The sequence below is a fragment of the Aricia agestis genome, chromosome 2 (genome assembly GCF_905147365.1).
Source record: "Aricia agestis chromosome 2, ilAriAges1.1, whole genome shotgun sequence".
Classification (NCBI taxonomy): Eukaryota; Metazoa; Arthropoda; class Insecta; order Lepidoptera; family Lycaenidae; genus Aricia; species Aricia agestis.
The window spans coordinates 18,422,510-18,441,098 of NC_056407.1; the positions used below are offsets into that span (position 1 = coordinate 18,422,510).

General features: G+C 39.1%; 1 protein-coding gene across 1 annotated transcript in view; it reads right to left on the reverse strand.

Annotated features, from left to right (window-relative positions):
* The window catches only part of LOC121739822 (hemicentin-2), a 115,646-nt gene that overhangs the window by 39,695 nt on the left and 57,362 nt on the right, over window positions 1–18,589 (reverse strand). Inside the window, exon 5 of the mRNA XM_042132403.1 lies at window positions 1,847–3,001. Coding sequence (XP_041988337.1) covers window positions 1,847–3,001 — 1,155 coding nt within the window. The remainder of the gene's footprint in view (window positions 1–1,846; window positions 3,002–18,589) is intronic.

Below are 18,589 nucleotides of genomic sequence, written 5' to 3' on the forward strand. Positions count from 1 at the left end.
AAGTATATATCCCTGATTTAGGGCTGCCAGGTGAGTCGCGAAAAAATACCGGACAAACCCAAAGTCCAAACGGGGGTGGGGGTTGTGGTGTTGTACGGAAAGTCGCTAAAATACAGTTTTTTATATTATAAAATACGGTCATTTAATTGTGGTCGCCATTATCCTACTAATATTATAAAGGCGAAAGTTTGTTTGGATGTATTGTATGGATGTTTGTTACTCTTTCACGCAAAAACTACTGAACGGATTTTAATGAAACTTTACAATATCATAGCTTACACCTCAGAATAACACATAGGCTACAATTTTAACCGACTTTCAAAATAGGGGAGGTGTTATGTTCGTTTTCTTATGTTCAACGATTACTCCGCCGTTTGTTAACCGATTTTCAAAATTTTTCTTTTGGTATATAGGGTATCATCCCAATTTGGTCTTATATTCACAAAAGTAGTGATGTGATGAAGGATCCATAAGTAATCGAGGGAACTCCTCAACATTTATAGGGAAACATGTGGTGACTTCGGTTTCGTGAGAAGTATTCTAAGCATATGCTACTAACAAGTAAGATTTTGCACCGAGATATACCTGGTATACCGTGGTTCGGAAGGTGCTGAGAGAACTCCTGATTCTTTATAGATACAAGTTTGGGAGTTTCAGCGTTGTTTTAAGAACAGAAAGCTTATGCTACTATGCAAATTACATTCATCATCATCACTACAATAATATTATACCATGCATCGTCCCATGGTTATGACTTACGAGCCTACATAATGACACCCTTTTATTGGTACTTTTCATAGTCTTTTAGATCGTGACTCGAGTTTGTCAAGCGATAATTAAAAAAATCTATACCTACCTAATAATATAAACCTGAAGAGTATGTTTGCTTGAACGCCTTAATCTCAGGAACTACAGGTCCGATTTAAAAACTTATTTCAGTGTTAGATAGCTCATTTATCGAGTAAGGCTATATATTATTATCACGCTAAAACTAATACGACCGAAGAAACTTTTTTTTTTTTTTTATGAAACAAACGAGCAAACGGGTCACCTGGTGGAAAGCAACTTCCGTCGCCCATGGACACTCGCAGCATCAGAAGAGCTGCAGGTGCGTTGCCGGCCTTTTAAGAGGGAATAGGGGAGGGTAGGGATGGGAAGGGAAGGGAATAGGGGAGGGTAGGGAAGGGAATAGGGGAGGGTAGGGATGGGAAGGGAAGGGAATAGGGGAGGGTAGGGAAGGGAATAGGGTAGGGGATTGGGCCTCCGGTAAACTCACTCACTCGGCGAAACACAGCGCAAGCGCTGTTTCACGCCGGTTTTCTGTGAGAACGTGGTATTTCTCCGGTCGAGCCGGCCCATTCGTGCCGAAGCATGGCTCTCCCACGTATAAACTCAGGAAAATGTGGGAAAAATGGGGGAAATATTAGAAATTACGAACTACTGGAGCAATTTTTATGGCAATATTTGGCACAGATATAGAGTAGACCAAGTGAAGGGAGTAGGGACATAAGCTATTTTTATGGGAAAATGTACGGTTTCGTAAAATTCCTAATTTACGCGGGCGAAGCCGCGCGGGACTATAATTTACTTAACGAAATAAAGGTAAGGTAGGAGCTTCTAAAAAAATTAAAATCACCTAAAACTAGGTACCAGTAACACCAACTTTCCTCAAAAGACCGGACATTGTTCTGTCCGGTATGTTTATTTTTTACCGGACAGGTCTCGAAAATACCGGACTGTACGCTTAAATACCGGACATCTGGCAACCCTAACCTGATTACATTTCAGAGTAAACTAGTAAAGTAACAACTTGACGTTTCTTATAAATGAATAAAATGTGACTCACGCTCGATGCGCAGCTGCATGGTGGACTCGACCTTCTTGACCTCGTTCTCGAAGGCGCAGGTGTAGACGCCGCGGTCGGCGGGCAGCAGGTCGTCGCCGGAGGGGCGCGCGCGGCCGCGGAACCGCAGCGTGCTGTGCACATCGAACACGGCGTTGCGGCTCTCGTTCACCGCCGTCGCCACCTCGTACAGGTTCGCGTCCGGCCGGATCTCCGAGTTGTCCTTGAACCACCGCACGCTCGGCATCGGCTTGCCCAGCGCCACGCACGACAGCGAGTAGTTGCGCTCGCCCGAGTTCTTGATCACGTGCGGCTGCAGCTTCGACTGGAAGCGCGGCGGCTGGTACACCTCCAGGTTGACGGTGGCCAGCTCGCCGTGGCCGAGCTCGTTGGTCGCCTGGCAGTGGTACACGCCCTCGCTGCCGAGGTGCGCGCTCGGGATCGTGTACTTGCTGCCGGTCGCGAGCACGTTGGGCTTGGTGTCGCCGGCGTCGATGTCGCGGAACCAGCGGTACTGCGGCGCGGGCCAGCCGGGCGGCTTGGCGCTGCACGTCATGGTGACGACGGCGCCCTCCTGCGCGACGGGGCGGTCGGGCGCGATGTGCGCGCGGCCCGGCTTGTGGCGCACCAGCACGGCGACGGAGGCGCTGCTGGCGCGCTCGGCGCGGGCGCCGCCGCTCGTGGCGATCACGTTGACGGCGCGGCACACGTACGTGCCGGCCATGTCGGCCTCGATCTTGCTCAAGAACAGCGTGTTCCCCTTCTGGCGGAAGTCGGTGCGCCCCTCCATCGTCCACTCGACGGAGATGGGCTCGGGATTGGCGGAGACGTCGCAGCGGATCTCTACGGTGCCGCCCTCCTCGGCCTCGTAGGTCTTGGAATCGACGGTGACGGTGGGCGGGAACATGACGTCCAGGTAGATCTCCTTCTCGCCGGGGCGGCCGAGGCCGTTGTCGGCGCTGCAGGTGTACTTGCCGGAGTCCTGCACGGTCGCGCCCTGGACGGTGTGCACGAAGGAGTTGGAGATGTATTTGCCGTTCCTGGTCCACTTGACGGAGTTGACCTTGGGCTTGGCGTCCACCTTGCACTCCATGGTCGCGGTGCCGTCGATCTCAACTCGCAGGGGGTTTTCGGGGCCGATTTCTATTCGGGGAAAATCTGCAATGAAAGGAAAAGCGTCTGTTAATGTTTTTAGTGCTAAGATGTCGGAGTAAAGGGCGCGGCGCATTAGGTATGTAAAGATGGCTCATAATTTATTTAAGGAAATTCAGAGTACTACAAACACATAAAAACTGTTCGTACGAAAAGGTTCCTCTTTAATTTTTTATTATCTGTCAACGAAAGCGCGCGACGTTTAATAAAAACATTCCTGGCAGCTCAGGGAGTATGAGATTCCAATAACTGAAGACGAAAGAGAAATCAGGAGGACACACCTCCGGCGGGTTCGATAGGTGTAGGAACAAAACAAACAGGAGTTTCGCGTTGTGCTCCCAGTAAATGATGTAGGTATAGACACCCCACCTTTTTGTACGTAGTTAGAGCGCAAACCTAACATACGGTTATTTGTTTTGTATTTGAATAATGAACACGTTCAAAAGACAGAAATTGTTGCTTTATTTTGTTTTGGCTCCACATACTCGTTACCAAGTTTTTGAACAAGTCTACATAGACATCGTTATCGTATACCTCGTTGTTGTTTCTAGATATTCCAGGATTGCGTTGTAGGTTAACTTTTAACGCCCTGTTTTAAAAGTAAGCCTGTTTTAAAGTGTTCGTCGCTTCTCAATAGGACTCTAGTAACATAAGTCTCTGCTAGTCTGCTCTACTGTCTAGGTACATTATCTCGGGGATCGAACCTGGCTCTAGAAAAGCAAGCGAGTGATCAGCTTCGAGCAGTATTATGTCAATAGGCTTACATAAAAATAATACATTTTACACAATGAGCACAAAATGTCCTTTTTTACCGGTGATTATTTAAATGAGTCCGACTCCGAATTTCGCGTCGCGGCTGCACGTATGCAATAAAGTAAAATTTTTATATTAATTAACAAAATTAAAGCGACGTACCTCGACATTTACATTTTTAATTAACTCGATGCGATAACGAATATTTTGCATTAATAAGCGAGTATTTACCGATATCGCAAGATTTTAAAATATTCGAATTCATTAAAAAATTACTTACGTAATCTACAAAATATGAATCTTGAAAATAAAAGTTGCAACCGTGTACGAATTGCGAAAGGTAAACAAACGAATGTTGTCGTAAAGTTTGTTGAAACATAGAGGCTATCTACATGCGAACGCAGCGTGTATCTACATAATATAAAAGATGCACAGTTTGTACATACGGCCCGCTAGCGCAGCACGGGAATATTTCTGGATACGTTTAGAGATGCGAATACCATTAGCGGCATATAGGAAACGGATGTGCGGCGTTCTAAATTCGAACACCGCCAGCCGAATGTTAGTACCGTCCGACGGACTAATGTTTACAGTTTACATTACATTTTTCATTTGGGTCAATCCAAATTATTACTACACATCTGGAAGCGATCCCTCGCGGACGAGTGCGCTGCGCCGCGATTGATAAATATTTGAGCAACAAAAACATAAGACGCTCGACGAAAAGTTTATTTCGAGTTAAAGTGGGTTGATCTAAGGCAGACTCCGTGAACTTTTATCCGGATCTAGAATAATATCAATCGAATGAATTTCGAAAGGTAGTTTGGTGTTCTTTGTAGAAACTGTTCCCATTTCTACAATGAACACAAAAGCTTGGCCTACGCGAGAAAATTTTTAATTTTCTTTATTATTTTTTCACCTCAACGGTCAAAAAGGTTAAGACTTAAAACAACATGTTTGTCTACACAGTACACAACCCGACATCATTAGGGGTTTTCTTTTTTAATTTGGGATCCTTTTTAAACATCTAACGACTCGCGACCCTTAGATTCTGTTATCTCGCGAGTGGTGACTCGTGGTCGTCAACTCTGAAACCTTTTATACCGCTAATGAAAACACATTTTTCATTCATCTACTAAAAATCCTAAAGTATTATTTTGTACTATATGACGCCCGCAATTCCTTTGTGCCAAAATTCGTTTCTCGCCCGGTAACCGTCCATTTTTCGAGATAAAAAGTATCCTACTTATGTCCTTCCCCGGGTCTCACAAGTCGCAGTATCTCCATTCCAAATTTTAAGCAAATTCGGTTCAGCGGTTTGAGCGTGAAGTGGTAACAGACAAACAGACACACGTCAGCATGTATATGGACGTAATTATTGTATCAGTCGATGTAATTAACTTTTTAACTACGATTTTAGTAGAAGTGTTTAGCACCATCACCAGCGGAGCGCGTGTCCCATAAATTCCGTGACACGTAAAAACTTGGCTCCGGTGGAATAACATAAGTGTAAAATCGAGATGAGTATTACACGGACTCCGCCAATATCCGACTTCGCTGGAAACGCTCCACATAAAGCGATATAAAATATTAAAGCGACTTTTACTTCCTCCGCGTTAGCTAGCAAGTCGCAAGTCGGTCGTATTTGTTTTCGCCTCGGTTACACAAAACGTCCTATTTCCCATGCTCATTCATCGCGCCAGGCATTTTGATCTCACTTTATGTATGATAATAATTGATCTTTGTGCTCCCCGAATTGAGTCGAGACGTGTCACGTGACGACTCGAACATATAAAACGTTAGCGGTTACATTACGATTCAATTAAATTATTCGCTGTGCCAATATTAAATTACTTACTCATTTTGTGTCAATATACTCGCAACTCGTGAACAAGGTTAAATTAAATTTATATCCATTATTCGTTTCGCTTTCAACGAATTACTTAATATAATTTTGCGAACACAATATACATTTATATATTGTGGCTTTATTATAACGAATATGCCAACACTTATACACTATGACTTTGATTTATAGTTAAACTAGGTACCTATACGCTAGAATCTGTGAAAGTTCAGACTGACCGGTAGAGTCTCTCTAGAGCTGAGCCAACCGGATATCAGATGCATCCGTTGACAATAGACGTGAATCTACGAAATATGTGTGGTGTTCATAGGCAAATGGCTGTCCTACGTAATTTTGTTGGGTTATGTCCAACCCAGCCTACAGATCATCATTCATGACTGACTTTGACTTAACACAACCAAATGACGTACGACCGCCATCTGCCACGAATTATTAAATAATAATACGAATTACTTATTAAAAAATTATTGAGAAAAAACTAGCCAATGAATTTCAAAATTATTTAATTTATATTCTTAAAATACCCTTTTTTAACGAAAAAAAAATATAAAAAGTACATGTGATTTTTTTTGGACAATGTCCATTACAATAACTATAGCAATAATTAAATCCTTATTGTACTACCTTTAAAACGATTCCAACATTTATTTAATACTAATTTTTTTTTGCACGCAATTTTATAATAATATTATGTTCTCATCTTGGCAACATTTTTACATGAAAATGTTTTTGGTGGGATTCATAATGTCGAAAGTGATATCGTCATTCGTCGGTGACCGGCACCAATATGGTATCAGATATTTTTAATTTAGATGTTTTGTTGTTTTTATATACGAAGGAAAAAACGTAAAAATGTAATTATAATGTTTAAAAATAGCGCATGTGGAATGTAAATGCAAAATTTTAGTTTACGAGTTGACTGTAAATTGTTGCACTAACATTTTATGCCGGCAAATGTGATTTCCATCATCCATGTCATAGACAGCTGATTAATTCCTTTCGCGCCAAGTAAGTTACTGACAAAATCCAATACTTGTAGTTTTTACTTTTTAGTATATATATACCTAACTAGCTATTTGACCGAGCTTCGCTCGGTAAAAACACGAATAAAATGACATTTTCTAAAAATGGTTCCTAACTAATTTGGAAAAAATTTGGATAATCAATTAAAAAAATTGATTATCCAAACCTCAGCTATCCAAGTTTGCTTTCATCTGGATTAGAAAATTACTTTATTCAAATGTTTAAATTTTTTTGTATGGGATACGCTTATTTTTAAGATTGCTGGGAAAAACTAGAGGGGGTAATCCGCGCATTAGGGTTGCTGAGGATTCCTCTTCCGCTTCCTCATAATGAGGAAGTTCCGCAATATTTTGGGTTCCTCAACCGCTACCGCATCCTCATAAATAAAAATTAAAAAATCCTCTTCCGCTATCGCTTCCTCAAAATTTAAGAGGAATTTATGAGGAATTTCACTGCGCATGCGCGTCGCGAATCCAATCACGGCAACGCACACGCCAGAGCCAGAGAATTGTATCATTCATCTTTTTTTTGTGTGCGTTGTTGTGTATGTTTAGCTTGGGAAAATTAAGGAATTCAGACCGAATAATTCGTGTAGTTTTGAAAGTTGGTACAGTTGTTCCTAAAGGTGTCTGAACCACAACCAAAGCAAATGTGAACCTGAATTGAAACGTTTAAAAATAACGCGATTGCCCTGCAGATGAATATACTAAAAGTCTCCGAGGGTGGGACAAGAGCAGCGCGCGGTGGAATTAGGGGACTACGTTACGCCGATTTGCTGTATCTGTCTCTAGGTACAGTTAATCGAGGTAACGCATTCCCGTGATTCTTCCTTCAAAGTTGATCCTATCTAAATTTATTCTTTTTAAATATCTTCAGGAAGAATGAGTCTATACCACTACGTTTTTATTTTATCGTAAACATCTTTCAAATTTATTTTATGGTCGATCGATTGGCGGGGTACGGGGCATTATTTTTTATTTATTAGTAAATTTAGAAAAAATCTAACGTAGCTTTAACAGATCATAGTACTTATTGTATAAAAATCATTTGTCTAAACGCATTGTCCAGGGAGTAAATTGGGGAATACGTTTGTATGGAAAAACAGTGCGAGCGTACCCTTTTAATACTCTGTATTTCCTAAAGTAATGATCGTTTGATCGTACAGTTTGGACGTAATTTATAGTAATGTAGATAATTAAGGTAGAAGTCACTAAAGAGATATTTTAAATAATTTTCGAGTCACAAGCTAAAACCTTGAAAAAGAGACCTTTCCCCCCCTTCCCCACCGCCGGCTCTTGTCCCACCCTCGGGGACTTTTAGTATATTCATCTGGACACCTTTAGGAACAACTGTACCAACTTTCAAAACTAGACGAATTATTCGGTCTGATCGTCGATTTTGAAACTAATTTTCTTAGACTAGTTACTGAACTCCTCCTTAATTGTGGGACGGATTTTGATGATTCTTTAGTGTGTATGTTTTGAGAATGATTTAGATTCATAGTTTGGTCCACTGGAAAATGCCCTTTTAATTAATTTTTGTGTAATGTACCTATGTACCTAGTTATGTACAGACAGGACAAAGACTTTTGGGTTGGGTACGCTAGTATTTATAATTTCCTATCATCCTCTTCCTCATCCGCTTCCTCTTCCGCTTCCTCATCCGCATCCTCTTCCTCAAAAAATATCCTCTTCCTCATCCGCATCCTCTAAATTTGCGCGTGAAAATTCCTCTTCCTCCTCCTCTTCCTCATAATCACTTCCTCAACAACCCTACCGCGCATGTGTGAAAATTAATCGTCAATCCTCAATCCGTCTGACTGGCCCCGTGCTAAGTATATGAAGGACTTGTGTTACGGGTACCAGACAACGGAAATATGTATATTTAATACTTTTGTACTATACATATATTTAAGATTTGTATTATATAATACACATATTTAATACACATCCATGACCCAGGAACTTTTTGTTCCGTCGGCGGGATTCGAACTCGCCCACGAACTGAGCCACAGACGTCGTTTTACTCTAAAATCTATATAATCGAGTCTTCAGCCGCTACTGCAATAACATACATCTATAAGCTAAGCATACTTAACAAGCTTTGTGTTGACTCTTGACAGGCTTAAGAGCTTCTCTCCAGCTTCCTCGTAGTGCAATCATTAATCGTCATAACCTCATCACACAGTATAGCTCAATCAAATGATAATTAATTGGCTGCTGTTAAGCATTAGTGTTTCATTCCACATAAAATCGGATTTTGAGTTAATAATGCAGTTTTGTTCTTTATAACATAAGGTTTACGATAGTGAAATCCATTTTTTTGAAAACCAACTGTAGCATATATTAGAGTACAAAAATGGTTAATGCTTATTTCTGTAAGTGAGGTTTTGTATATAGCATTTATGTACTATGTTTCTAAAATGATTTGGGCTTAAACCGCTTAACCGATTTTGATAAAATTTTGTATGCAGATACTTTGAATCAGTTAAAATGACATTAGATACTTTTTTACCGGAAAATGTACGGTTCCCGCGCAGTCAACAAAAATGAATTTGGCTTATGATATCGATATAGAGTACATGTAGATATTACGTAAGGTTTTGGAGAAGGACATAGGATAATATTTTTTATCATGGAAAATATTCGGTTTTTAGTTTATTAATTTGCGTTTAAGTTGCTGAACCGATTTTGATTAAATTTAGTTAATGTAGAAATAATTCGTTTATCACGTGCAGAGTTGGGCAAAAAGTAATTAGTAATTTTAATCAGATTACAATTTAATCAGATTAATGAAGTAATTGTTGTGCATCTGAAGTTACCCGTAAGTTAATTAGTTAATAATATGTATAAAATGTATTCTAATTTTAGTTTGCAATTAGATTAATAATTTAATTAGACTAACGAGTATTTCCATAATTATGCCCAATGTCCAATGCTGGTAATTATAATAAATAAAAACCGGCCAAGTGCGAGTTGGACTCGCCCATAAAGGGTTCGTTGGTAGTTTTTATAGTAATGAACATCATATATTTTTTTTAGAATTATCATGCCCCTACTTCAGAAGTTAGAGAGGGAGGCACACATTTTACCACATTGGAAGAGTCTCTCTCGCAAACTATTCAGGTTACAAAGAAATTATATTAGAAATCTCAATATGATTTTTGAAGACCTATCCATATATATATATACCCCACACGAATAGGTTAGACAAAAAAAATTTTTTTGTTTCAGTTGTACCTAGGGGAATCCCTAAAATGTTTGATAATTTTTCAATTTTTGTATCAAAATCTTAATGCGGTTCACAGACTTCATCTACTTACCAAGTTTCAATAGTATAGCTCTTATGGTTTCGGAGAAAAGTGGCTGTGACATACGGACGGACAAACAGACAGACAGACAGACAGATAGACATGACGTATCTGTAAGGGTTCCGTTTTTTGCCATTTGGCTACGGAACCCTAAAAACTCCCACACCGGTTTCGGTGGCGGTGGCCGGTTTCAATAAAACCAGGCCAGTTACGCAGGAGGAATATCATAGTGCCCAAGTGTGTGCGCAAAACATAAGAGCTTTCTGCGGGAAGTGCGGGAAGGGAAGAAGAAGCGGGAACTCTCTGTCTTTTCCAGAGACATAACGTATATCTGCATACCAAATACGTCATCAAAATCCATTGTACGAGTAGCGGTATAAGCAGAAATCATTTTATTTAACGCCTGGGAACCGTTCATTTTTCAGAGATAAAAGGGATCCCATGGCCTTTTCCGGGACTCAAAGTATCTCCATATCAAGTTTCATCAAAAATTTTTCAGCGGCTTAGGCGCAAAATAGGAAACTTTATAACGCGGTAACCGTACATTTTTCAAGACAATAATTATCTTATGTCCTTTCACGAGAGTCAAAGTATGTGTACACCAATTTTCATCAAAATCGGTTCAGCGGTTTAGGCGCAAATCATTTTTGTTTATCATACGGGTATCGTACCTTTTTCCTGGATGTAAAGTATCCTATGTCCTTTCCCGACACATAACGTACCTACATACCAAATATCATTGAAATCCATGTAGCGGTATAAGCAGAAATCATTTTTATTGAATGCCTGGGAACCGTACATTTTTTCAGAATAATAAGGATCCTATGTCCTTTTCAGGGACTCAAAGTATCTCCATACCAAATTTCGGAAAAATCGGTGCAGCGGTGTGGGCGTGACGAGGAAATTTTATATAATAGGACATTAACGTTATATGTAATTAGCCCTATAGCAATATAGCATTAACCATTTTTATACTGTTTCTCTTAAAAACGAATGTAAAATTAATTAATTTTCTTTCATAATCATAATCTACGCATTTCAACAAAAAAAAATGATACCGCACAATAATATTTTTTTGCTTAAAATAAGCAGAAAATAAAGATTATTCCAAAAAAACTTAAAACGCAGATTACTCAAAACTAGTCCGATGTGGGATGACACACCAATGCTTAACAGCATCCATTATTAACAATATTTGTGGTAGTTGTGTGAAATTTGTATTTTAATTGACAATGTTTCAGCCATGTTCAACACGACAAGTGCTTTTATGTTTGTATACGGTCAATACATTTCGTCATGTAAAGGCATGCAAGCTGTAGTACAGTGTACTGAATAAAATCAACCCTCGTGTAGACAGGCGCGGTCCGATGGGGGGGTTCACAGGGGACATGACCCCCTCCCCAATTCTAAGGTCAAATTGAAAAATCTCAAAATCTTGCCAAATAATAAAAGGCTAGTTATCCTACATCAGTAATAAATTTTTTGTGTGACCCCCTCCAAAACTTCAGGCTGCGACCGCGCCTGCGTGTAGAACTACGGAAGTGTAGGCGGCAGTGGTAAAAACGAAACAGCAAGCATACAATTTCGCCACCTGTAGTAAGATATGAGGATATTACTTCCTCTCGACTACGCCGAGTCTACTCTCCCTCTGTCTTACGAATTTTCGATCAGGTCACGTGTTCTAAACTCCTGACACGAGTTTAACATTTTGTACTCATCCCAAAAGTAATAATACGTCGCCAAGCAAGTCAATAAGAAATAAATACGTACGGGGCGAAGCGGAAAACTTATGAGGTTATATCGACGGAGCGCGGTACGTTCTTCTAAGTGTGATTGTGCCAGTCAATTTTACGACAGTTCCACGTGTTATGTCTTACGATCAGCGCGGCCGGGAGATAAAATAATATCGAATGCAAATACTTCCGATCTTGTTTATCGATCATATTATTTTTACCGGTTTCCTCTACTAGATAATCCTTCTACCCACTTCGGTATGATTAAGAAGTAAGAACACAATATTTACCGGAGCCCTATTAATCTAATCTCGATGACAGGGCTCAAGGGGCGAGCGGGACGGCCTGCGAATGTAGGACCTAATAGAATTCTCGAGCAAACACTCAATGCGATGGGTATATTAAATGAAGCTCGGAAGGATGTTATTAAAGAAGTTTGAATGAAAGTTCCATTGCCGTTGTCGCCACGGTTCGCCGCTCGCCTGCAGCCTAGCATTCAATTCATTAGTTCGACTCAGGTCAGTAATTTGATGTTCCGCTCAAATCAAAACCATTCATTGGAAATATACGTAGGCTCCATTGTTGCCCTGTTGCTCCAGGGCAAACGGCACTGATAGGGGTATATCAACACCTAAACCGATTGCAACTTGGCACGCTTTTAGGTTATAATGAGGTGTATGATGTATCCGCTGGGAAGGAAGTTCAATAATTAACGCACAACTCACTAGAAATGTAACGCTGTTACCCGGGACGTAGGTGGTGTTTGTTTAGGTTTTTTATAATAAGCTCAGAAAAACCTGAAGTCGAAAATAATATTATTTTGATTCTTTAAAGATCAGTTTCGAAACTAAAATATCGATTTTTATGGACACAGACATAATATTGTAGAGAAACAATGCAAGGATCAGAAATCAAAACAACAATTCTCGTCTCTACCTTTGATTTCAAACACACTTAAGTTATTTATAGTAATTTATTTCGAAGTAGATACTAAATTAGGTACCTATGCGGTAATGCAGTGACAGTATGCAGTCCGCGTACATGAGATTGGAATCTCGACCTACTGTGAATATGAGGGATTTATTTTAAGCTTAATCGATTTTACGATCATCACAGAATTTGCTCATCTTCGCCTTGAGTTCAGCATTTTGCTTTGCGGTGTACTTAGCAGTTTAAAACGATATCTGCTGGAGACTTCTACATTTCCTACCGTTTAATGATTTTAACCCCGTTTTAACCGTGGGAGAGCCATGCTTCGGCAGGAATGGGCCGGCTCGACCGGAGACCGGAGAAATACCACGTTCTCACAGAAAACCGGCGTGAAACAACGCTTGCGCTGTGTTTCGCCGAGTGAGTGAGTTTACCGTAAGACCAATCCCCTACCCTATTCCCTTCCCTACCCTCCCCTATTCCCTTCCCTTCCCATCCCTCCCCTATTACCCTGTTCCCTCTTAAAAGGCCGGCAACGCACCTGCAGCTCATCTGATGCTGTCCATGGGCGACGGAAGTTGCTTTCCATCAGGTAACACGTTTGCTCGTTTTCCCCTTAATTCATTAAGGGGTAACTTGATGCGACAAACAGTTTTTAGGGGGACCTAATAGAAAAATATTACGAAAGAATAATATAATACTTCATATATTTTCGATAAAAAAAGATTATACAGCATAATAAAAAACCTCGGTTAAAAGGATAGTTACTAGCGCAGTCGTTTATAACTATGACGGCCATATTTCAGTTGCGTTTACTTTTTAGTTTCACGCCAATTATTTCCAGGCACCAAGTTATGACGTTTGGACTTTGTTCCGGATAAATCGCATGCTGTAAATCACTGTAAAATTAAAATAATTCCTTCGTCCACGTGATACGCAAACCATGATAGGACTGCAGCAGGCGTAAATGATATTCTACCACGTATGATAGATATACGCCAATTTAACAACATATATAAGCATCTTTACAGGCAGGATTATACAAGATCACCGCGTGCAAAATCAGGCTTACAGTATAAGCTTGATTTTGCACGCGGTGATCATGTAGGGCTGAAAAATTTTTCAGTCCTGATTTTGGTAAAAAAAAGTAATTTTAAAAGAGGCCGAATTGTGAATTATATTAACAATTCGATGTTTGCTTTGAAGGTTAATAATTCTTCACGAATTCGGCTTATGACTTACTAGCTGTTGCCCGCGACTTCGTCCGCGTGGACTTCAGTTTATAGCGCGCGATGTCAACAAAATTGGTGTCAAAAGCTTTTATAAAAAAACCCTGGTACCCATTAAATCAATACAGCTGTGCAGCGTGCAAACAATAAGTACTTCATTTTTGTATGTTAAACTTTATATATTATGCCAAATTTTAAAGCTTATTTAGCCCCCCAATTACACAACTTTACCCATAAACTATTTATCATTGATAGGTTTCGCCCCAATTTCACCAACGTCTGTTAGTGTTAACAGCTTGTTAAAATATCCTGTCTTCTCTTTCATTCATATGAAAAACGAAACAGCTAACGTGATACTAATTCGAGCATTAACTTTAACAGTCGTTGGTGAAATTTGGTATTAAGGTTACGTCACTGCCTGCACAGATAAAGTACTGAGTTATATAATACCGTAGAATAGATATAACAATCGAAAAAAATCGAGACTTAAATGTAAGATGATACCACCTCTTATAGAAAGACTTTTGAGCAAGCGTCAGCGCGATGTAGAAGACGCACGGCGCCATCTATTATGAATTTTTTGAACAAATTTACGACCCTTACAACCCTTTTTTCCAGTAAAAAAGTAGCCTATGTCCTTTCTCAGGCTTTAGACTATCAGTATACAAAATTTCATTACAATCGGTTCGGTAGTTTTGGCGTTTGGCGTGAAAGCGAGACTGACAGACAGAGATACTTTCGCATTCATAATATTAGTACAGATTATGTGCACACTGCACAGCTGTTTTTGGGTATTTTGATTAATTAAGAGGATTCCACACCGCCCTTTTTTCCATACAAACGTTGTCCCCTGTTTCCTCCCTGGATAATGCTAGTAGAGTTATATTTTTTTTCCTGAATATCTACGGCCACTAATACAATGTCCCTATGTTTTATTTTTTTTTTCATAATTTAATTATTAAATAAGATATGAACGTTCAAAAACCCAAAAAAATGGCCAGATTTTCCACTGTGTTCAAACGTCCAGAAAACAGATTTGGCTAGATTATACAAAAAAAGCAAAACATAGGAACACAGCTCAAGCCTTTTTTAATCTTTAATGAAAAAAGTACTTAAATCGGTTAAGTTTTGGAGAAGGAATCAGGGGACAACGAATCGTTGATTTTCTGGATTTTCTGCAGTTGTCTCTATCGCGTTCTGCGGTATAGGCTTGAGGTAAGGGAGACAGCTATAGATATTACACGTACTTTTTTTTCATTTCTCTAGCCGCTGTTGTATCCTCTTAAGGGCCGCGCTACACCGGAATGGCAGCGGCGAGGCAAGCACTTTCAGCGCTGCCATTCCGGTGTAGCGCGCTGCGCGGCCCTAAGAGGGGTACCACTTACCAGGGTTTTAAAAAGTTTTTAAATTTGACACAAATTTTGTTGACACCGCGCGCTATAAACTAAAGTCCACGCGGACGAAGTCGCGGGCAACAGCTAGTTATGAATAAAAACAATAATATATAATAAAGTAGGGTAGGGTAATAATGAAGTAAAAAAATAAAGCGCCATCTGTTTTCATATATTAGAATTAAAATGTTGATTGCTGATTGCATTGATATATTTTCTGGATGGAATATAGGCCAACACAACACACTCGAACTCCTTAGAAATGCAGTAGGAGTTCTATAAGATAAGATAGATTGATTATTATTATAGCAAGTGATAACATTATTAAACATAATATTCTAACGTATTAAAAACTATAAACAAAAACATAACAACTAATAAGTATGATTAGTTCTATGTTACAACGAAGTAAAAAAATAAAGCGCCATCTGTTGAATCGTATTAGAACTAAAATGTTCATTGCATCGCGTCGATATATTTCTGGATTTTTTATAATATTACACATAAAATATATTTAAGATTTTTGAAATATTATTTTAATACACATCCAAGACCCAGGAACATTAAAAACTTTTTGTTCCGCCTGCGGGACTCGAACCCAGGACCCCCGGGATGAGCGCTGGTCACGCGCAATGCGAAGTAATTTTCATCGATATTTTCATAGAAATAAGATATTTTCCCACATCAAAATGTAGCCTATGTCCTTTCTCAGACTCTAGAATAACTGTGTACAAAATTTCATTGCAATCTATTCAGTAGTTTTGGCGTGAAAGCGAGACAGACAGGCAGACAGACAGACAGACAGAGATACTTTCGCAGTATATTTCGCAGTATTTATAAGTCGCGGGCAACAGCTAGTTATGAATAAAAACAATAATATATAATAAAGTAGGTATGATTAGTTCTGTTATAATAATGAAGTAAAAAAATAAAGCGCCATCTGTTTTCATATATTAGAATTAAAATGTTGATTGCTGATTGCATTGATATATTTTCTGGATGGAATATAGGCCAACACAACACACTCGAACTCCTTAGAAATGCAGTAGGAGTTCTATAAGATAAGATAGATTGATTATTATTATAGCAAGTGATAATATTATTAAACATAATATTCTAACGTATTAAAAACTATAAACAAAAACATAATAACTAATAAGTATGATTAGTTCTATGTAACAACGAAGTAAAAAAAAGCGCCATCTGTTGAATCGCATTAGAACTAAAATGTTCATTGCATCGCGTCGATATATTTCTGGATTTTTTATAATATTATACATAAAATATATTTAAGATTTTTTAAATATTATTTTAATACACATCCAAGACCCAGGAACATTGAAAACTTTTTGTTCCGCCTGCGGGACTCGAACCCAGGACCCCCGGGATGAGCGCTGGCCACGCGCAATGCGAAGTAATTTTCATCGATATTTTCATGGAAATAAGATATTTTCCCACATCAAAATGTAGCCTATGTCCTTTCTCAGACTCTAGAATAACTGTGTACAAAATTTCATTGCAATCGGTTCAGTAGTTTTGGCGTGAAAGCGAGACAGACAGACAGACAGACAGACAGACAGACAGACAGACAGAGATACTTTCGCATTTATAATATTAGTATAGATCCAGAAAGTAACAGCTGTAAGCCGCTAATACGTCAGAAAGTCGGTATTGGAGCGACTGCGCTTATCGGCTTGTCATGTGCCGGGCCGTATAAGCCGCAACACAAAATTCAATACAACACTAAGAGGCTGTGTTACGAACTTGTATTCGCTGGGTAGACGCGCGGCGGGTGTGAGACAAATGTGAAATGTAGGACGCTCTCGTGACTTCCCAAAAAGGTTGTACATAATATATAAAAAGGTTTATATATCCAAGACTATTTTGTACCATTTATAAAATAAATTTGTTCATAATGGTCTTACTTAGGTCACTAAGCTTGTCATGTTCTTTTGGCACTCGGCAGGGTAAACGGTTTGACATAACGCAACCAAAGTAAGGTCCGTCGTCTGATCTCATGAACCAATTCTCTTATGGTAAAGGCTAACGTACCTACCAAAGTTAGTAATTACATACAAATCGAGCGACACAACCAGTAAACACGTGTTCCCAACTAATTCAATCATAAATTGTTATTATAGGCACTAATTACCGCGTCAAATTGTCAGAAGTTTCCAAACTCGGTGGAACACATTTTCATCAGCTTATTATAACTGTATAGACTTTAGACGTTATAATTAGGGGGGTGTAGCGAAGTCGGCCGCGGGCGTTAAGAGTGTTAGCCGTTAACGTGAGCTCAAGCCCTATCGCGAACTAAGTCGGGAAACTTCGGCGGCGGGAACAATGATCGCGTTACCAACTCCCGCCGCCTGGATACAGATTCGCCGAAATCTGATAGGAGTACCCACAAAACAACTCCTCACCGATTACATAGAGCCAAATTAACCAACGTTGGTTAATCGTGTAAGTATGAGAAGGCAAATATGTAGACTAACGATTGACTGTAACAGATGAAGTTGGAACTTAATACGCTTAATGATGAACAGGATTTAGGCAAAATTAATTATGAAAATTATTAACTTACCACCGGCCGCCGTACCCCATCACTGTGTGTGTGGTATATAATTCAACGCAATCAGTAATCACTAGTGTCCGACCGAAACTGATTTTTCAGCCGAAACCGAAACCGAACTTTCGGCCGCACTCTCAGTTTCGGCCGAAACCGAAACCGAAACTTGGTAAAACATTTGAAATTAAGAATATATTTATTTATTTTTAACATAAATTATAACTTTTTAAACTAAAGAAAAAGTACCACATTGATTTTTTTACTTTTTGCGACATTTCTTAAAATAAATATTATTAATCTTAGACTCGAATATGTTCCCTAGAAACTTTTTGTACTATATTCTATTTTTTATACGATTCCAAGTAGGTGCGATTTTACCAAAGAATTTGAACGCGCTTAGCGCACACTAAACCGGTTCTAAACGTATATAAACACGTTTATAACACTTAATTGTATTTCACCAGCATAAACTAAACTCATTTACAGCAAATCCGATTTTTATCTTCTGAAGGCTTAATATTTGAGTTTTAACTTCATAAAACATATTTAAGTCCTGAGAGATCGAAAAAATAGACAAAAAAATTGTTAATATGACAGTTTTCATAGATGCGTTTGGTTAGCTTATTTATCGTTTCTTGCTATTTAATAAAAAAAAACAACGTGACAAGGCTCCAAGATGATAAAAAGATATAAAAATCATCGCGCGACGTAACGCAAATTTATATTCATTAATCACGATTAAAAGAAGAATGTAATTTTTTTTTAAACAAAACGAGATTTACGTCGCCA